Consider the following 15,747-nt stretch of genomic DNA (forward strand, 5'->3'; position numbering starts at 1 on the left):
ACATGCACACGTACATACACTGCATGCAATAGTATTTCCTCTTATCCTGTGCTTTGACATGTTCTATTGATTGTGTTTCATTGTTTCAAAATACTGTCTGTGATCCACTGAATGCTTTGAGGGCCCATGAATGGTCAGAAGCCATCTTGGTTTGAGTCACCATACCCTAGGGAAGCTGTTGTGGGCCTGGCTACCTACACTGCACTTTATCCAGTGGTTTGTGGTGAGAACAACTACTTCACAGAGCCTGGTCATCCTCAATCACAGAGTCTGTGCATTTGCATTCTTGGCCAGTGCCTTCCTTTTTCTTCCTCTCTCTCTCTCTCTCTCTCTCTCTCTCTCTCTCTCTCTCTCTCTCTCTCCATTCTTTTTCCAACGCATCAGACAGTCCAGCTGTTACATAGGGGTTTCAGAAACTCGTCCCCTGAGCTGGTTCTCCCAAGCCCAGTGTGGCAGTCCCGTAGTGGAGGCTGCAGACAGGCAAGGTCAGGAGTGAGCACATTCCCAGAGAGAGCTCTGACACCATCAGCACAAACAACCACACCCAGAACTAACTTCAGCTTTAACGTTAGCTGACAGACATTCAAGTTTTCTGGTTAGATTGTCTTCCCTCAACTATAATTATGCTTTACTTTTCATTGTATACCTGTTAGATGCTTTCCTATAATGTTACACAGAAAAATCCCCAGAATGTTCTTTTCGGTGTATCACTTGGGCAGATGTTTCCGCTTCTCATGTTCTCTTGTTGCTGACTGGTAGCAGCACAAAGGCAGACACACCCAGAGTGCCAAGAAGTGTGTCTTGCTTCATCCCCGCCTCCTTTGGGGTTTTCCTAGTGACTGTTTTTGTTTTGTTTTGTCTCAACTTGAAAAAGTATTCCAGCGCTGGCAAAATACACCTAATATAAAATTTACCATCCTAACCATTTTAAGTATACAGTTAGGCGGTTGTAAGGATGTTCACATTCTTTACGGCCAATCTCCAGAACTATTTCATCTTGCAAAATGGAAACTCCACAGTAATTAATATAACTCTTTATTTCCTCTTTCTAGGGACAAGTCTTTAATATTCTGCCTTTCTTTCTTTTTTATTTCTCTGTCTGTCATAGGTGGCAAAACCTGTGTGGGTTATATATTTCTCAGGTAACCAACTCCGACACGGTTTTCTTATATCCTGTCTAAAAATTTGCCCTGTTTCCTTAATGGATATGTATGTGATAGAACTCTCCCTCTGACTGCTGGAATGACATGATGCGTGTTTAGTTTGATGTGTGACATTCCCGCTCTCACTTTGGGATTGCAGGGACGCATGGAAAGGACATTCAGAGGTCGTGAGCCCTCTTTTTCCAGCCAGAGATAAACTAGAAACAAACTGCTCTATAGTTAGAAGTAACAATAATTGCCTCAATATTTCACTTTTTAATGGGCCAAGGGACTCACACATTCTTTAAACTGAGCACTGGATTGTAATTACAAACATTTGTAGAGTGTAGGAAATAGAACTGTGTCCAGTAGTGGTTTTAACAAACCTGGAAATTTGGTTTGTGAGCAAGTCCTGTTACAAGGGGAGCTGCCGAGGACTGGAGGGCTCTCTTCTCATCCTCTATAGATTAGGGGAGGACTTCTGATTTGAAAGACTGTGATTATACAGTTTTAACAATTTACTCACCGATCTTTCCCCTCAGGAGGTATTTTGTGTCAGCGCTGTCAGACACTGCGGCCTTTCCCCATCTACTACTGTCTTCATCCTTATTGATCCGATGAACACTCCATTTGTAGTGACAATTGTATTCCATTGATCATCTCTGACAGTTACTCTATTGCCTTGGTCTGTATAATTGAAAGCCAGACATCTCTTCCCTAAGTGAGAGACATGGTCCCAACTGGCCAGCTGTTGTCTTATGGCTAAAAAGTGACTTCGGTCTAGGAAAACAACACAATCCATCTTTTATATTTTTCCTGCTCTCCCCTCGAGATGGGGATGAAGGCTTTGGCCTGCTGCCACCCCCCACTCCTTAAAAGACAGGGTAAAACCAAAGGAAGTGTTTGGGTGCTCTGCAGAATCATTTGCGGTAGAGTTTCTTTTTCAAGATTTAGAAGGTATTTTTGTTTTGCTTTTGTTTGTTGAGATAGGGTCTCTTTATGTTACCCAGTTTGGCCTAGAATGATCCTATTGCCTCAGTTCAAGTGATCTTCCTGCTTCAGCTACCCCAGTAGCTGGGACCACGGGTGTGCTCCACTGCAGCCAGCGAAAGTTTTAACAATAATAATGTTGATATTTCTTGGGCAGTTGTTTAAGCATTATTACACATGATGAATTGGGCCTTTATTTTCTTTTTGATGATTAAATAATTATTGAAGTTTTGAAAGTGCCTTGGAGACAAAAGAGAAAGACATAGGAGAGTCTTTACAATTGGTGAGGTTTCCTGCACCATAGAAAACGGGGTAGTGTTGGAGAAGACAGGGATAGCTTAGCCTCAGGCTGTACTTCCTCAGCTCTGCAAGTTCTCTATTTGATGAACTGGAGCTGAAAAGGGTCTGGAGATCATTTTCCCCAGCGATTCTTCAACTTTTTTTTGCAATTAAAGATTCCCTTTGTTTCATAATTCCTTATATGGGTCCTTACCTATGAAATACTATAACAGCTCATACTAACTCATGCACTAAAAATAATAAGTGCTTTATTAGCATTATTGTTTTCACTAGATTGTGAGTTCAGTTAGGCAGAGATTTCCATCTTCTTATTGATTACCACCAACACCTAGCACCATGCCCAATTTAGTAAGTGCTCAATAAATATTGGCTGAACTAATCATGCTTATTAAAGGCCTGGCATTGTGCTTTGCATGCATAATTTGATAGCCAACTGCATATATTACAGATCTATGAATTAATTAGCCTTTAAAAATTTTAAATGTAGCAAGGTGTGGTGGTTCATGCCTGTAATTTCAGTACTTGGGAGGCAGAAATAGGAGGATCACAGGTTCAAAAACAGCCCCAGCAAATAGTGATACTCTCAGCAACCTAGTGAGATCCTGTTCCAAAGAGAGAGACAGAAAGAGAAAGAAAGAGAAGGTCTGGGATGTAGCTCAGAGGTAGAATGCCCTGGGTTCAATCCCCAGTACCAAAAAAGCAAAAACAAGAACAAAAACAAAAAAATCCTTAAATGTATGAACATCTATCATGTACAATTACGGAATGAGAGTTTATGTCAGAAAAAACTGTATTTAGATAGCGTCTGCTGCCCATGTCTGCTGGTTTGAAAATACTGAATAATAATGGGCCTTCCAGAGGTCAGAGGGCCCCAGCTAGGAATCACTGACTCATTACTGGATTTTCATGTTACAGACAAGGAAATTTAGGTCCTGAGAGGTTTAGTGACTGGCGTAGGGTCACAGTGCTCCTCAGGTCAGCACCAGGACTCTGACCATGGTGCCTAGATTCAGTCCCGGACTGAGGAATACTGGCAAACCCAGACCCCTGCTGGACGTGTTTTCAAGTTTGAGGTGGATAGTTGGAAAATTGGATTGTACCTTCATATTTTTATTTTTCAGATCATTAAAAGCCTACATTCTGATGCCAGCTGAATGAATCTCTCTGTAGCCCAGTAGTCAATCATATTAACCCACTTATCTATGGAAGGAATTGCACATCGTAGATGATGTGAGCGGTGCATAGCTTCAAGTACTGTTGGCTGTTCCTCTCACACTGTGCTGCGAACGAGGCAGCAGTAGATGAGAAGCCCTGGCTTGATTATCTCTGGCTCCCCACCCTTGACAGCACGTCACATCTCCTTCACAGTGCCCAACTCCTGGCTAAAGACAGCCGCTGCCTGCCCCTCCGACACCCTGATGCCCCAGGGGGCCTGCAGGTACCTTAAGGGTGGTCTTGAGTCTGTAACTTGACTTGGATTCCATTACAAGTCAGAAGCCTGATCTCCCCAACTTCTGTGCAATTAGTATTTAAAGGGATTCTTGTGTATTTGCAGAGAACAGATCATACCAGGGGAAGCAAGTCCTCACTGCCGTCTCTGAATGTGTATGTATAGAGTATGCTTTAGAAAGGCTGGATATGAAAATGTTACTGTGTCTCTATCTGTGCCATGGTATAATCTGTTAAATTTCACCCTGATTTTTTTTAAATTTACAGTGAAAAACTATTCACTGAACTTGTATATTCAGTCAGGGAAAAAATATGTTGTGTGTGTAGTTTTTTTTTTTTTTTTTTTTTTTTTTTTTTTTTTTTTTTTTTTTTACAGTAAACAGGGATTCTACAGTCAGCACATAACATTTCCAAGTCTTAATGATGAACGCTGCCCAACCTGGGAAGCTTCTGCTTCCCTCGCCCTCTGTGAGCTTGCTCTGTGGTCTCTCGGTCCCTTTAGCACTTGGCCATTTCTGCCAGCAGCAGAGCTAAGGCCCCTCTATGGCTCCTGGCAGGATGGTTCTGGAACTTGACAGGGAACGTTTGCCAGGAGGGACAGAGCCCCACAGGTAATGGGGAGATGGATAGGCCTGACTTTTCCTCAGAGACAGCGGTGGCAGGAGACTTTATGTTTGAGCCTGAAATAGGAATTCTAGTAGTCTAATGAAAACACAAATGTCATCATGAAACCAAACCTAAATGGCTTCTTGACTTTCCTGCCACTCCTAGTCATTCACCACCACCAAAGCCAACGGCTGGCAGCACAGGACCCTGCAGAGCACTCACACTGTGTTTGCCTTCCTTCCTTCCTTCCTTCCTTCCTTCCTTCCTTCCTTCCTTCCTTCCTTCCTTCCTTCCTTCCTGTCTGTCTTTCCTCCCTCCCTCCCCCCCTCTTTCTTTCTTTTTCGTTTTTTTTTGTTGTTGTTGTTTTGTTTTTTTGCGGGCCTGGGGATTGAACCCAGGGGCATTCTACCTCTGAGCGACACCCTTAGCCCTATTTTTTATTCTTTATTTTGAAACAGGGTCTCACTGAGTTGCAGAGGGCCTCACTAAGTAGCTGAGGCTGGCTGCGAACCACTATCCTCTTGTCTCGGCCTCCTGAATGCTGGGATTACAAGTGTGTGCCACCATGCCTAGCTTATTTTTTTCATTTTCTATGTCTTAATAAATAATGTCAAAATGTAAGCAGATTTCAGGAATGACAGTTATAAAAGGTGCATCTGGGCAGTTTACATTTTCTTCTTACCTTAGTAGAATAATGGCGGAGAAGAGAGAGGAACAGATAGGTGTGCACCTGGCAGCAGTTTCCTGTGACTGACCTTTCTGATGCCATCATTTGTCTGTCAACAAACCTTTTGACTAGATTTTGTTGCTACAGAACATTTCTTTCTCATAGATATAATACTATGGTTATATTTTTACTTAAAATTACTAAATGCAAATTTGTTCTTCTTTTCCAACCTTGTCTCCCCATCTCCTGCCACATGTGAAGTGCTCTGCAGACTACCTGTGGTCCCATACTTTAGGGACCAGTCAGGAGAGGCTGCCCCGTGTCCTGACCTCCCTCACCTCACCTGAGTCTGCAGCACCGTCTCTTGTTCCTTCAGCACTTTGGCCTGAAGTTTCCATTCTGCTGCCTGGCTCAGCAACTGTGAAAAGACAGGATGCACAGAAAGAATATCACGTTGTTTTTAACATTACCACTTTCAAATTTCACAAAAAGAAATTTCTTATTATTCCTCTGAAGTATTTTTTGGAACTTCATAAAAAATCTAAGAAAGTTAAGAAAGCAATTAGTCTAAAAAGTTTGACTTCCAATTAAAAAATGGTGACTTTATTTTAAAAAGAAAGGTCTCTAGCATATATATAAATCACACAAAATCCTATCTCCTTTGAAATTCTAGAAGTTTCTCCAGCAATTCTTTCCAACCATCATTAGCTTCTGCTTGAACATGTTCAGAACCTGTTGCCAGCAACTGCTCCTTTATATTAACCCAGAGTGATCCTCTGAAACCCTGCGCTCCACCGCACCATGCACGATGCAGTAAGGAATAGGTATTCAGTCTTTGACCCTAGTTCCTCACACAGAGCTTCCAACAGGCACCTGCATCTCCTGGTGGGTACAACAAAGGGCGGATCCGCCTCGGAGAATTGATTCAGGAACTACAGAGCGTTTTCTGTAGAAAGCTTATATTACCTAAAGGGCAATTACACCAACAGTGCAGTATCTGTTTTCTTGGATTTTGAAGAATAATTGAATGTTTTATTTCTTACTTTGAGAGCTAAATTGTGGAAGGTTTTAATAAACTAATCTTTTTCTGTTGGGTATAGTGGAACACTCCTGTATTCCCAGTACTTGGGAGGCTGAGACTGGAGGATTACAGGTTTGAGGCCAGCATACAATACCTTAGCAAGACCCTGACACAAATAAAAAATACTGATGTGGGTGTAACTCAGAGGTATAACACCCTGGGATACAATCTCAAGTCCCATAAAAAAAGAAAATTACTCTTGTTCCTAAGAAAACATGAATTTCCGATTTGAAATTACATGGTGGTCTTGTCTAAAATTCATCTTTTTGTGGTTGTGTTTAAAAATTGAAGTTATTTGAAATTTACTATTCTAATAAATTAAGGTGATTCTGATCTGATTTTCGATAAATGAAAAACTCATGATCAAATATTAAATATCAAATTTAAATAAAATTTAAAAGAACTAGACCATTGACTATGCCTTAAACTTGCCTTTCTCCCCAGCAACTGATAGCATTCTTTAACTCATACTCAGAAACACACCTCTGAGTGTGACATGGTCTCAGAGAGCTTGGGCTTTGGAGACAGATGCTTATAAATTTGAACCACATCTCGGTCACCTAGCAGGGACATTAAACAAACTGCATCTCAATTCTCTCATCTGTAGAACGATGCGGATTTTGGGGAGTGCTTGGGGTTAAGAAGATCAGTGAACACCATTAATTAGGGTTTTTTTTTTTTTTCGTTTTTTGTTTGTTTGTTTTGGTGGTACTGGTGTTCCTGGAAACCCTTCTATCTCCGGGATACACTCCCAGACCTATTTTATATTTTTATTTGGAAATAGGCTCTCTTAAGCCAGCGCGGCTGGCTTCGAAACTGCGCGATCATCCTGTCTCCGCCTCCCAAGCGCGGGGATTACAAGCGTGCGCCACCACGCCCGGCATTAATTAGTTTCTTCAACCCCAAATCCAGAAGTTATTCTTAACCTTCTTTCCTTAATCGTCACCATCTTCAGGTCGGCAGCGCTGCCTGTTGGTTTTACACTGCAAAGACTTTTACCTGTCTCTGTCTCTCCTTTTCGGATGCCACTCCCTAATCCAAGGGGTTAGTAGAGCTCCTCTGGATTGCTGGAGTAGCCTCCTGTCTTCTTGCTCCTGGGTAACCCACTTTCTACTAGGAGCCAAATCCATACTTTATATGCAAAACAGATCATGCTATTTCTTGGCTATAACTACCCAAACATTCTTATTGTACTGAAAACCCAAACTACTTCCCAAGCCCTACAAAACTATACAACTTGACCCCTGCTTCTCTCTCCAACTTCATTTTGAAACTTTCTCTCACGTGGTCAACATGCCCTTGCTTTTCTGACCTTTTCCCGTTTCTGGAGCATGTCAGGCTGGTTCCCGCACCAGCATCTTGTCGCTGCCACACACACAGCCTCAGAAGATGACTGTCCACTTGGTGTCTCCTCACCAGGCAGGGCGTGGCACAAGCATCACCCCCGGGAGGCTATCCTGAACCCCAGGCTAAAGTAGGTCCCCCTCTTTGATCCCTTCTCAATTCCTTCTTATTTTCTTATAACACTTGTTACTATCTTCAGTTACCCTTCCTTATTTGTTTACTGCCGATCTCTTCCCATTCAGACTGCAATCTAAATTGTGGGAGATGACCCTTCTCTGTCTTGATCACCGCAGCTGCATCCCAGCACCTACAATGGTGCTCAGTAGATAACAGCACTTGAAAAATATTTGTTGAATGACTAGCTTATGTGAAAAATAGGTACAGTGCTTCGTACTGGGCTAACCCGTCTAGTTTTCCATAGAAGCTCGGGCTGTTCCCCTGTCTAGTGCTCTTTGACCCTTATCAAAGCAACTTTCCTAGACAGTCTCTGACACTGCGGTAGACCAGATGTGCACACCGATTAAAAGGAAAATAAGTACATATTCCTTTTCTCGCTGGTGTTGCTCTTCTGCCTCCTTCATCATGGCTTGGGCCTGCTCAAGTTTTGCGTCCACCAGCTTCTGCTGCAGTTCTCTGTGCTTAAATATTTTGTCCAGATGCTAAGCAAAAATAAAAGACACATAGAAAGCTCGATTTACCATTAGTGCTTAAAAAATAGACAATTCACATGGACCTACTTTCTCTAGGTTTTAAGCTTTGTAAGAGGGACATAAATGCATTAGCACCACTCAGGGCTTTATATTTAAGCCCGAATTGGTGAAGGCCCCACGCCTTGCACTATACAGAGGTAGCTGCTAAGCTGGAGGTGCCATAGGAAGCACTGTTCACACATAGAGGTCCCGTTGTTATTTTTCTAAATCTGGTAACTAGATGCTATAATATTTATTGCCCAGACAACTATCTATACTGCAAGAGCTACAGCACTATCGCTTGGTATTTTGACTCTTTCTATGAATATAAGACCTCTTTTAACCACAGTGATGTAGTTTATCATGGTAAATTCTTTACATTCTTGATTCAAAGTTATGAGAAAGTCTCAGCTCCAGCATGTGGACCTTGGTCTGGGAGGGAGGACTCTACCACACTGCTCTGGTAGGGCTATAGTTTTGGCCTAAAATATCCCCCAAAGACTCGGGTGTTAAGGGCTCCGTGCCCAGCTTGATGCTGTTGGGAGATTGTAGAAAATTTAAGAGACAGGGTGTGAGGAGAGGTCTTCCAGTTACTGGGGTCATGCCCTTGAAGGGGTAGTGAGCCCCCACCCCTTCCACTCTCTCTCTTCTCCCTCCCGGCTGCTGTGATGTGAGTAGCTTTGCTCCCTAGCAGGTCCTCACCATGAAGATACGCTACCTTGCCACAGGCCCCAAAGCAATGGAGTCAATTGATTATAGATGGAAACCTCCAAAATTAGGAGCCAAAGTAAACCTTTTCTCTTGATAGGCTGCTTACCTCAGGTATTTGTTATAGTAACGGAAAGCTAACAGGTAGGAATGAGAAGCCAAGAGTCATAAATGAATTGATTTGCGGATGTACACGGCCCTCTCCACACCTTTTAATTTCTGGACTTGCTGGGTGAAAGGAAGCTTCCTGTTCTATCTCAGTGTAAAGAATTCCTTGGTTTAGGAAGTCCCACAATATACAGCTAGAATACCAGGCCATTTCTGTCTGCAATCTCTAAAGAGTAGGGATATTTTCCTTTTCTTTAGTCTGAACCTCCATTCTGGAGGAGGACTGATCCTTGTGACAAGAAAAAATGGTAGCATGCATTTTGGCTTACTGTGCGGCCTTTCCTGATATACCTGACTGCTGAGACCATATGCTACTGGCTCAGTTTTATTTTCTTGATAAAATCTTAGCATGTAGCCAAAAGAGCCACTTTGACTCTGCTATTTTACATTTTAATACAGAGATATGAAATTTGGTTGAGGAAAAAATATGATATCAAATTCCTGTGGGGGTATCTGGGGCCTTAAAAACACATTAGCATTACAATATAATTTTGAGGTAGCAAAGACCCCATTGTCTCGCTAAGATAAGCTATTGTAAGGCAAAGTCTTGACTGTAGGGATTTATCTCAGAGCTTCTGCTTTCCATATATAAAATGTGAAAAATATAGTATTTACTAGTGCATTAGATGGTTGAGAAAACTAAATGACATAGCATATGTAAAGTACAGTACTTAGCACCCTGCCTGACACCAACTAGCACCAAATAAATGATACCATTATTACAATTATTACATTATTCATACTGTTTCTGGCTTGTGGGATTTGTAGCCTTCAGACTCTTAAATTTACATGACACAGAGATTCTTAAAAGAGAGAGAGTTTCACGATCTGAGAAATACTGTTTTCAAGGATAACCGGGCCCAAAGCTTATCACTTTCTCTTTACTGCTTTTACTTGGCAGTGACTCCAGTTTTGAAGAAGTCTCATATGACTTTCACCTAGGTATTTTGCAGTACCATCTGTCTTTCTTTTGGCTAGAAAACATAAATTCAACCCTAGCTATCATTCTTTGAGAGGGCTGGCCCTAACTTTATTTTTGACCAGGCCCCCCACCATCACAACCCAGAGCAGGATCTCTGTGCAGTTTTTCAAAGCTGCTTGATGCGGTCCTCACCTCCTCTCTGAGCTCATACTGATCGATGATGCTTTTCAGTTTTTCTGCGAGCTCAGTGTTCTCCTGACACAGCTTCATATTTCGCTCACTCTGCTGCTCTATCTGAGCCTGGATATCTGTCAGCGTAGCCTGGAAGTGACTGGTGATCTCCTTCCGTTTCTCTTCTTCCTCGCGCGCCCGCTGGAGGGTTTCCTCCTGCAGATCAAAAGCAAAATATTTTACTGGGGTAGGATAGAAGAAATGAGAGAAAGAAGAGAGATAAAGGTAAAACGAGGAAAGGGTAACTTTAATATGAAACCCTGGTATTAGAAGTCCTCACTCCCCAAGCCAGTTTTGGTCACTCGCAAGTTTCTGAGACATTCACATGTGATAATTACCCTGAGCACGATTCTCAAAGATCCAGAAAAGTGACAGGACCAAGAAAACACGGGACCCATTCACTTATGATAATTCCCTTGAGCATCGTTACCCATCCCACCTATTCGCAGTTTAAATAAAAGAGGTAGATGCCTATTGATTCGATAGTAAATTCCCCTCAGGACCAAAACAGCCTAACCCACCTTCTGGTTACTGAACTGATGTCATCCTCACAGACCAGCATCCTGCTCCCCTTCACTAAGTTTTCTACAAAAAAAAAGAGACATGGAACCCAAAGGGCATCGCTCACTGTGGAGACAGCACACATTCTCCCTTGAATGTGTATTTCTTTCTTTTTTTTTTTTACTTTTTGCATTCTTTATTTTTTTTAATTTTTATTGGTGCAATGTATTCATACATCATAATGGTATAAAGAAAATACTTTTGTAGACATACATGCACACATCGCCCAGTTAGCCCCTACCCGTTCCCCACCCCGTTCCCTCCCCATCCCTCCTTCCCATACTTGGCTTAGTGGTTGACATCTAATTTTATAGCAATTTATCCAATATTAACAATGATAATCTCACAAAACAGTTTCATTTGTCTGATACCAAGCTTTTGATGACTTAAAGATAACAGTTCAATATTTCTTTTTGCTTTCTTTCTTACCAAAGAATATTTTTTTCTTTTCTTTTTTTTTAGGTGAAGCTATCATACATTTATTTATTTATTTATTTTTCAGAAAAAATCTATCCTGATATGGAATATGGACTCTAGATACCCAAAACAATCTCGAAGAAGAACAAAGCTAGAAGATGTATATTTTATGATTTCAAACCATATAAAGCTACATAATTGAAACAGTGTAGTACTGTTATAAAGGTAGATATATGAACCATTGGAGTTAAATAAAAGCTTAGAGATAAATTCTTCCATATATTGTCAAGTTATTTTTGACAAGGTTTCCACGAACATTTGGTGGAGGAAATAATAATCTTTTAACTAAATATTGTTGAAAAATAATAATTACATGAAAAAGAATAAAACTGGACCCTTACCTAACACATATACAAATATTAACTCAAAATAGATAAAAGACCTAAATATAAATCTTAAGACTATAAACATTTAGAAGAAAATCTGGGTCATAAAACCTCACAACATTGAAATTGGCAGTGATTTCTTGGATATGATTTCAGTGGCACAGGCAACAGAAGGGTAAACAAACTCCCTAAAAAATAAAAAAAATTGTATATCCAAAGACAATGTAAACAGAGTTAAAAGTTACTGATAGAATGGGATAAAATATTTCCAAATGCTATATCTGAAGGTATATTAATATTCCAACTAGAAATCCTAAAAATTAGCAACAATAAAAGCAAACAATACAATTTAGAGATAGGTAAAAGACTAACATAAATAATGAATCTCCACAGATAACCAATCTTAGTTGTCTGTTGGATGGAAAAATCTTTTTTCTCTGGTTCTGGTGTGTGTTACCTATTTCTTCTTTGTAGTTAATCTCTTTGAGTATTTTCTCTAGCGCTGGTTTTGAAGACATAAATTCCTTCAGTTTCTGTTTGTCGTGGAAGCTTCTTATTTACCTATCTAATTTGAAAGAAAGTTTTGCTGGGTAGTAAATTTTTGGCTGGAAGTTGTTTTCTTTCAGAGTTTGGAATATGTTACTCCAAGCCCTTCTGGCTCTCATGACTTGGTTTGGGAAGTCTGGAGTGATTCTAATTGGTTTGCCTCTGAATGTCACTTGGTCCTTTGTTTTTCTTGCCTTTAAGATTCTCTGCTTGGCTTCCACATTGGTCATTTTGACAATTATGTGGTGTGGGGATCCTCTTCTCTGATCCTCTCTAACGGGGGTTCTATAAGTTTCCTGTACCTGTGTATCAACCTCTTGCTCTATGTTTGGAAAATTTTCTGCTATTATTTCCTTGAAAAGATTGTCAATCCCTTTGGTTTCACCTTATTTTCTCTCCTCTATTCCAATTATTCTTAGGTTAGCTTTCTTAAAATGGGCCCATATTTCTTCAATGTCAGATTCCTGCTGTCAGATTTTTTTTTTCTAAATTAAAAACTATGCGTTCATTTTTTGAACGATCATCTTCTAGGAGCGAGATTCTATTCTCCATGTGGTCTAATCGGTTGTTTGTTTGTACTTTGAATTGAGGCCTTTACTTCATTAATTGCATCCTTTATCTCTCTTTGGCTCTCTCTGAATTCTTTTCGAAACACCTCTATTATCTCTACAGTTATTTTCCTGATTTGATCTTCTATAAATCTCTGCATTTCTGTTTTATCAGGTTCTGATGTTGTGGGGTTGTGGGCATTCGTTGCTCCATTGTTATTCCTCTTTCCCATGATTTTGGAAGTTTGTGCCTTCTCTGGGTTCTTCCCTGGGTCACTACGACTTCACTTAAGGTGCTATAGATCTCGAGTTTGTGGTATCTCAGTCCCCACTACTCCTTTACTGGGTTGTATCGCAGAGTCTCAGACCCAGGGAGTCAATCGAGGCTGCTTTAGACCATGGGGGGTTCCAGGTTGGGCGTTCTCCTATGGTGTAATATCTCTGCCACCACCACTCCCCCACTGGGTCAAGTCCCTGGGAGTACAGTACTGGTATTTCTCCTCTAGGGGCCGCAATTTGACTCACTGTTGAGTGCATAGATGGAGCTGTCGTGGACTTGGTGAATTCGCTGCTGCTGCCGCCGGTAGCAATATGGCGCCGCTGCCACGCCCTTGGCCGTGAGGCTGGCGTATTTCTTCTCTGGTTTTGAACTCCACTCTGAGTCCCTGCAGGGTGCGCTGAGCCCAGCCCCTGGGAGCTTTAGCTGCTCTCTGCGCCGAGAAATCTGCCGAATCCCGCCTGGCTGTTCCGCAGCGGCTCACCTCAGCTCGCTGTCTGCCGTTCCTCTCTGGAGCTTGGTGGGCTGTTGAGTGCGTTGGTCTGGTGCCGTCTGGTGAACTCGCCGCTGCCATCAGCAGTAAGGCGCTACTGCTACGTTCTCGGGCGTGAGGCCGGCGTATCTCCTCTCTGGTTTCTGAACTCTGTTATGAGTTACCTTCCTCTCTGGAGCCTGGTGCTGTAAGGCAAAATGGCGCCCGCCGCTTCATGCCGTGGCTCCGGCTGCAGCACTGCGGTCTGGTTTCTGGTGTCTCGTTTTTCCAGCCCTCTTTTTCTCTGTCCCTTAAAATTACATTTTTTGTTTCTCTGCTAATGGTGTTTTCTGGTTATGAAAGGCGCTGATTTTGTGGTAATAGAGATTGGTTGCTAGCAGGGCTCGTAAGCCCTGTTTTGCTCCGTCGCCATCTTCCCGGAAGTCTGAATGTGTATTTCTTAAAGAAATCACTGTGTTTCCGACTCACTTGTGCTGAAAATCTTTTCTTATCACCCAAAACAAGGACCCCACCAGATCCTGAGTTGAGCTCTCTCTCTTCTTCTGGGAATTTCTTTGGATCTTTCACAGAATCATCTCCTCTCCCCTGACAGTGTGATGCTGGATTAAAGGTATCCCACGTTGCAAGGACTCGGGATAGTCACCAAAAGGAGGTTAGTGTTCAGAGTAAACGGGATGTTTTCCCTCCGTTCTCTAGTGCCGAAGTTGCTCAGTCTCAAAATAAACGTGTGAGCGGAGGTTTCAGATGCGAGTCCACAGTCACTGGAGCAAGTGCTCCGAGGACCTTGAATTTGATCATGGTGATGAATAAGCTTGTTTGAAAGATGATGGCTCACATGCTGCGTGAACTGACTGCAGTGATTTTTGACAGACACACTCACAGGGTTTAGATTTTTTGGTTGTAGCCTGGGAAAAAAGGCCTCTTGATTTTACTGACTGATGGCATAAGTCTTGGGTCCTTTTGGTTTGGTACAAGAAGAAGAGAAATAGTTCTAATATTCCTCTATAAAACTCATGGCAAGTTAACCACATAATTGCATTACCCAAGTTTTATGAATATAAATGATCATAATTTATACTTTTTCTTAATGAGAAAAATATTTTCTTCAGAAAACTTAAGGAAAGTAAGAAAACCATAGATCAATACATTCAAAAATAAAAATCTCATTATTACACATAACTACAATTAACCAATTAAAAAAAGAAAAGAAAACGTCTTTAAAAATTAAAAGGAGCCGGGCGTGGTGGCGCATGTTTCTAATCCCAGCATTTGGGAGGCTGAGACAGGAGGATAGCAGGTTCTTGGCCAGCCTCAGCTACTTAGTGAGGCCCTTTGCAACTCAGTGAGACCCTGTCTCAAAATAAAGAATATAAAATAGAGCTGGGGGTGAAGGTCAGAAGTAGAATGCCCCTGGTTCCATCCCCATTACTGCAAAGTAAATAAATAAATAAATAAATAAATAAATAAATAAATAAATAAATAGCTGGGCATTTTGGTGCACCCTTGTAATTTCAGTACTTGGGAAGGTAAGATAGGAGGATCACAAGTTTGTGGTCAGCCTCAGCTGCTTAGTAAAGCCTCCGAAACTTAGTGAAACCCTTTTTCAAAATAAAAATTGGGCTGTGGGTGTAGCTCAGAAGTAGAATGCCCCTGGGTTCAATCACTAGTACATAAAAAAAAAAAAGGAACTATTTTCAAGCAAAACCCTCTTTCTCTCTTTCTTTCTTTCTTCTTTCTTTCTTCTTTCTTTCTTTCTTTCTTTCTTTCTTTCTTTCTTTCTTTCTTTCTTTCTTCCTTTCCTTTCTTCCTTCCTTCCTTTCTTTCTTTTTTCTTTCCCGGCCTTATTTTTTATTCTTTATTTTGAAGAGTCTCACTAAGTTGTGGAGGGCCTCACCTAAGTAGCTGAAGCTTGCTGCAAAATTGTGATTCTCCTCTCAAGTACTGAGATTACAGAGTCTCAGCCTCCCAAGTATTGGGATTACAAGTGTGTGCCACCACTCTGGACTTATGCTGGACATTTTTCTCCCTCCCTCCTGTTCCTTCCTTCCTCCTTTTCTTTTTTCTCCTCCTCCTCCTCCTCCTCCTCCTCCTCCTCCTCCTCCTCCTCCTCCTCCTCCTTCTCCTCCTCCTTCTCCTCCTCCTCCTTCTGGTGGTATTAGAGATTGAACAGGGACATTCTACCTCCAAGCTACACTCTCAGCCCTTTTTTCTAGTGTGTGTGT

General features: G+C 41.6%; 1 protein-coding gene across 1 annotated transcript in view; it reads right to left on the reverse strand.

Moving 5' to 3' along the window:
• The window catches only part of TXLNB (taxilin beta), a gene marked incomplete at both ends in the record, with an annotated part of 47,557 nt that overhangs the window by 7,334 nt on the left and 24,476 nt on the right, over window positions 1–15,747 (reverse strand). The window contains 3 exons of the mRNA XM_080700139.1: window positions 5,498–5,572; window positions 8,119–8,238; window positions 10,259–10,453. Coding sequence (XP_080556265.1) covers window positions 5,498–5,572; window positions 8,119–8,238; window positions 10,259–10,453 — 390 coding nt within the window. The remainder of the gene's footprint in view (window positions 1–5,497; window positions 5,573–8,118; window positions 8,239–10,258; window positions 10,454–15,747) is intronic.

The sequence above is a fragment of the Muscardinus avellanarius genome, assembly GCF_963383645.1.
Source record: "Muscardinus avellanarius genome assembly, chromosome: 8".
NCBI classification, from domain to species: Eukaryota; Metazoa; Chordata; class Mammalia; order Rodentia; family Gliridae; genus Muscardinus; species Muscardinus avellanarius.